This window comes from Cryptomeria japonica, chromosome 9, assembly GCF_030272615.1.
Source record: "Cryptomeria japonica chromosome 9, Sugi_1.0, whole genome shotgun sequence".
NCBI lineage: Eukaryota > Viridiplantae > Streptophyta > Pinopsida > Cupressales > Cupressaceae > Cryptomeria > Cryptomeria japonica.
The window spans coordinates 360,763,153-360,769,227 of record NC_081413.1 but is presented as its reverse complement, the minus strand read 5'-3'; the positions used below and the strand labels follow the sequence as shown (position 1 = coordinate 360,769,227).

At 35.7% G+C, this 6,075-nt stretch overlaps 1 protein-coding gene across 1 annotated transcript; it reads left to right on the top strand.

The window, feature by feature from the left end:
• Window positions 1–1,986: 1,986 nt before the first annotated feature.
• Window positions 1,987–4,296, top strand: LOC131029674 (pentatricopeptide repeat-containing protein At2g22070-like). Its single transcript, XM_059211388.1, has one exon. It carries the CDS (start codon window positions 2,316–2,318, stop codon window positions 4,245–4,247), a length of 1,932 nt encoding a protein of 643 aa, XP_059067371.1. The 5' UTR covers window positions 1,987–2,315; the 3' UTR covers window positions 4,248–4,296.
• The last annotated feature ends 1,779 nt before the right edge of the window (window positions 4,297–6,075 follow it).

Sequence of the window (6,075 nt, the reverse complement as noted above, 5' to 3'; positions counted from 1 at the left end):
TCGATGAAACTTCTTTTGAAATGCTCGATAAAATTTCTTGGCTGAAAATCTTTAGCCTTCACGCTTATGGAAATATATATTTTTATTTCGAATATAGTGTTCAACAGGTGTTATCCAAAAGTTTATATATAGCCCTGAATGATATGGCTTCATTTTGAGTGTAAAGAAAATATCAAATTAACTTTGTCCATGGAGCAAAATGTCTACCCTTGATTTGTCTAAATATAATATATTTTATTTCATATTAAGAAAGATTGATATGCATCATGCATTCTATTTGAATCACTTGGATTTGTGCCTAAATTTACTTATATCATGTAATCATGATCTAACATCTTATGTAGAAAAGGATAAGCAAAAAAATATATCATTTATATAGAATTTTTGTTGTTCTTTTACCTTTATTAATACAACTGCATTGAATATTGACAACAAATTTGATGTTTTTAGCATTTTATATTAATTAAGCTATATGTTTTGCATTGGTATAAACAATTAATCTTTAGTGAATATAGGTTAGGATACCAATATAGATTACTATTTTATGGAAAATATATACTTAAAGTAATATCATGTATGATAGACTAAATTGTGATCAAAAGTGTTCAATTTTTCATGATTTTTGAAGTGAAGCTAAATCTAACTAATGCAGTGTTTGCACAATATGGGTGAAGCTTTGGAACACCTAATTTTTTTTTACTATGTTGGTTGAAGGTTGTGAGTACATTGGAAAATTACATAGTTTGGCATTGTCATAGTTTTCTAGTATTTTCATAAAAGTAGTTGGCTTATGATAGTATTCCATCAAATTAATGGTTGTTTTCAATTGCCATAAAAGAGAATTTTGAGATGTGGTTTTTTAAAATTTTGATTATAATTTGTTACAATCTTTTATTTTTAATGTTTTGCAATTAATTTGTTTTTAAAATGGTGAAAGTGTCAAATACCCATGCCCTTTCAAATTTAGTTTTGTGCTACACTTATTCTCATACATTTGTTCCTTGTCTTGAGACTAACATTTTAGTTTAAGATTATTTTTTGAGTGAAAAAGGTTAATATTTTATTATGTCTCCATATACATCCCCAAATCTTGTATTCTTTTAATACTTGTGAACAAACATTTTAGGGTTTGTACCCACAATCTTATTTTATTTTTCTTTTTATAAAAGCTTATATGCAATTCAAATGTTTGATAAATATTATTAGTTAATTTACTCTTGTAGTAAACAAATCAACTACCAATGCTCACAAACTAATATTTATCTTTTATTTAACAATTAAATATTATTTAAAATATATATTTTGATTACTTTATTTAAGTATGGATATTAAAAAATAAATCAATAATAATAAATAAAACTAATCAACTTTTTTTTTGTGCTTCAAACTTTTTTACTTTAATTTTAAAGATAAGTGAGACTAGGGATTGGTGGTGATAGAGAGGTGACCTTTGACTAGAAATCATGAATTTATCAATCTTCCTTGCCAAAATTCTATATAACTTAAATTGTCTTTTCATTAACCACAAATATCTTTATATCTTGTTTGTTTCTAATGTTATATTTCCTTGTTTAAAAGTATAAACTTCTATTGTAATTATGAGATTGATTTCAAACCATTTTCTAATCAATTTTCTAAACATCCTTCTAAATTTCTTGTAGGTTCATCTATTCGATCCTCTAAAACTATAAAATGTATACTAAATTTAAATAAGTAGAATGTTCACATACAAATTTTTAATTAAAAAAGAATAAATAATTTTTTTTTCTTATTTTAATAAAACAGCTATTATTTAAAATTTGAAAATAAGCTTTAATAAAAAATGTTCTAAACATATGACTTCACAATTTTTTATTTTATTTTTTTCCTTTAATTTAAAAATTTATTATTAAAAATTTCATTTAAAAATACAACTTAAAATGAATAAACGGCAAAATTTAATATTTATGAATTTCAATACTCTTCAAAAAAATTGAGCAGCGGCTATTAAGCAAAAGAAGGGCACGAGAACACGAGAATCTGCTCTAAGCTGGTTATTTGTATCCTGGAATTGGCTTCTCTGGAACAACTATTGTTGATTTTTTTTGACTTTATAACTTGATGTTCACTTTGGTTTTGGAGTAAATTGTGTGGGAGATTTTTTTCTTCCGAGTTTTGCTGTTTTAATGCAGAGCAATTAACTCAACGCCATGGCATGGTATGGCCAGTGAGTATGCAACAGAAACAGAGTTACAGATGCATTTTTGTTTGGCTGAGACGAAGGTTCTTAATTTGTAGCTTGGATTAAAATGTAGTTAAATTAGAGGGCGATCGCAATGTGGATCCATCACCCCAGGGCCACGCACATTTTGAGTTGGAAATCCCATCAACCCCATGTATGGAATTTGGTGAAGAAGAGGACTTATCATTCAAGTTCAAGTACGAGAGAGTGTTTTACATACGCCTATTTATTGCAGGCTTGTGTGAAGGAGGAGGCATGGAGTGAGGGTCAGCGGATTCATGTCCGCATGATCAAGAGAGGGGTAGAGATGGACACGTTTTTGGAAACCAAATTGGTGATAATGTATGCCAAGTATGGGAAGCTGGATTTTGCCCGCCGTTTATTCGAGAGAGGTGAAAAGAATGTGGTGGGATGGAATGCAATGATTTCAGGATATGCCCAACACGGACAGTCACACGCAGCCCTCGCCCTGTTTAAGCAGATGCGGATGCAGAAGGCAGTACCGGATCATTTCGTGTTGGCTACCGTTGTGAGCTTGTGTGAGACGGAGATGCAGGTGGGCAAACAGTTGCATGCCCATGTAATGGCCGCTGGCTTTCAGTCGGACCTGGTCCTGCTCACTGCTCTCGTTCGCATGTATTCAGCATGTGGTGCAATGGATGATGCGCGCCAATTGTTTGACAAAATGTCTCGCAGAGACGTCATCTCATGGACTGTCATGATTGCAGGATACACCAAATGTGGCAGAATGGAGGATGCATTTTCTTTGTTTGGCCGAATGCCCCGCAGAGATGCGGCTTCATGGAATGCAATGATCGCAGGGTGCGCACAAAATGGATACGGGGCAGCTTCCTTTACGCTCTTCTGCACTATGCAACGCTCAGGTTGTGCCGCCAGGCCAAATCAGGGCACATATGCTGCCCTTCTCATAGCCTGTGCAGGTTTGTCAGCACTTGATCAGGGCAAGCAGGTGCATGCCCACATAATCAAAAGTCAGTTTTGGTCCGATGCTCTCTTGAGGAATGCTCTTGTTGATATGTATGCCAAATCTGGGAGCATCCAGGATTCCCGCCTGTTGTTTGATGGAAGTTTTGATAGGGATGTTATCCGGTGGACCACCATGATTGCAGGGTATGGCAAGCATGGGTTTGCAGCCGAGGCAATTCACCTGTTTGATCAGATGCAGAAAGCTGGTGTAAAACCCAATCACATCACCTTCATTAGCATCCTGTCTGCCTGCAGCCATGCTGGGCTAGTGGAGCAAGGGTGGAGATTCTTCCATTCTATGACAAAAGACTACAACATTGTGCCCAGAGCAGAGGATTACGCTTGTATGGTTGATCTTCTGGGGCGTGCTGGCAAAGTGGAGGAGGCTCACAATTTAATCAACAAAATTCCAACTGAACCTGGAGCTCATGTGTGGGCTGCATTGCTCGGCGCTTGCAGAGCACATGGTAATATGGAAGTTGGAAAGGTTGCAGCCCAACGCCTCTTTGAGTTGAATCCCCAACAGGCAGGAACATATGTGGAGCTGTCAAACATATATGCTGCATCTGGCATGTGGGATCATGTAGCACAACTGAGAAAGACTATGGAAGACAGGGGTATTAGAAAGCAGCCAGGTTACAGCTGGATTGTAGTTGAGAAATGTACCCATGTGTTTGTTGTTGGAGACAGATCACACCCACAAACAGAAGCAATATATACAATGCTAGAAAATCTAACTAGGCGTATGAAAGAAGCAGGCTATATTCCAGACACAGACCTTGTGCTGCATGATCTGGAGGAGGAGGAGAAGGAGGGCATCCTTAGCCATCACAGTGAAAAGTTGGCTATTGCATTTGGGCTTATCAGCACACATCCGAGAGAACCTATTCAAATTGTCAAGAACCTTCGTATGTGTATTGATTGTCACACTGCCACCAAGTTCATTTCTAAGGTTTCGGAAAGGAAACTAGTTGTGAGAGATGTTAATCGCTTCCATCATTTCAGGGAAGGGCTCTGTTCTTGTGGAGATTACTGGTGATTCCCAGCTAAGGATGGCAAAATCTTTATATTTTATAGCCCTTCTTCTATCGTTCTTGTCCCTAAATTGCATATAGATTGAGTTTGCTGATTTTTCTGAAAAAAGAATACCTCTATCGAAGTTTTGTTTTGCCGGAACTTTGATCTAGTGAAATGACGAACCTCAATTGCTATTCAGATCCAGGTCACCTGTCATCGTACTATAATTTATTTCTTCAATGATACAGAAACAACCGCAACACTCAACCTTATGTTGATTTAGCACAAAGCTAGGGGAAAGGAGTCAGTAGTAGTAGTTATAGGACCAATAACCGTTGGAAGGTCCATTAATAAATATCACATGTATCAATAGTGGTGCATTTAAATATCACATGTATCAATAGTGGTGCATTTTTTTTTTTTTTTGACCATAATTAGCTCATTAGTGGGACATTTGTGCACCACTACTGGGCATTTGTCCACTACTACTGGCTATTTTGAGTTATCTACTATTGGTGCAAAGGTGATCATATATTGGACCACACTTTGAAATGTGTACTTTTTGACCTTTGTGCACATAATGAATTGCACAATGTGCATCATTACTACCCACAAGCCAAAACAATAGCTTTAAGCAGTTAAGTCGCATACAAAGAGAACCGAAAAAAAAATCGTCGAAATCGGATAAACCGTTTAGGAGCTTAAAATGCGCGAAGTTAGCTATGGTGACTACTATCTCCTTTCCCCTACCAAAGCAACATGCAAATTCAACATAATACTTTGTTCGGGGAAACAATCTTCGATTAACTTGTAACTTCAAATATATTTCTCAAACATTTTGAAACAGTGACTCTTTTATAGAAAAACTAGCGTTATTAGATTTTTACTAAAATGCTCAATTTAATGTATTTATAAATGCTCTATTTAGTGTTACTTGTGTCCGCATGGGTTTTTAGATGCTTTTCCAAGGGGGAATGTTTTGGGGATGGGAATATAACGTCCAGACCTCGATTTTTTTTTTTTTTTTTTGGCAAACTCATTGGAAGTATGGTAGAACACATGATCAGTTGTTGAGTTGGAAGGGAAGGGGAAAGGACGAAGATCAAGCAGGTTTCAGGTCAAGGCAAGTATTAGGGGAAGGGTACTAGTAGTGGACATAGTTTCAATAGTGGACACCTTTTTGTCAACCCGACCCACCGGTAGTAGATTGTAAAGGAGCCCAAAAAATTGATAATAAAAAGTTCATTAATGAATATCACATGTACCACTAGTGGATAATTTTTCAGCTTTTTTGCCCTTTATTAGCTCATTTGTGCACCACTACTGGCCCATTTGTGCACCACTTCTAGAATATTTGTGTATAACTACTGAGACATTTGTCCATTACTACTGGATATTATGAGTTATCTACTATTGGCAAAAAGGTGTTTATGTATGGGACAACACTTTTAAATGACCACTTTTTGACCTTTTCGCATATAACGATTTCCATAGCGTGCACCGTTACTACCCAGAAGTTGGATCCGTAGTTATAAGTAGTTAAGTCGTATACAGAGACAACCAAAAAATAATTTGAAATCTGACGTACGGTTTGACAGTTCTATGTGTGCGAAGTTAGCTATGTCCACTACTGGTACGCTTCCCCTATTGACCATCACATCACTCTCAGTCATTTGATTGAAAAGATTTAGGAAAAATGGGGAAAAGAGATTTATTGCTGCTTTGTCGATTTCAAAAATATTTTTGACATAGTGCTTAGAAGTGAACTTTGGATTGTAGACACCTAAAATTGTCCCGTCTAATTAAAAATATATTTTTATTTATTTAATTATTTAAGCCTAGTTCTTCTA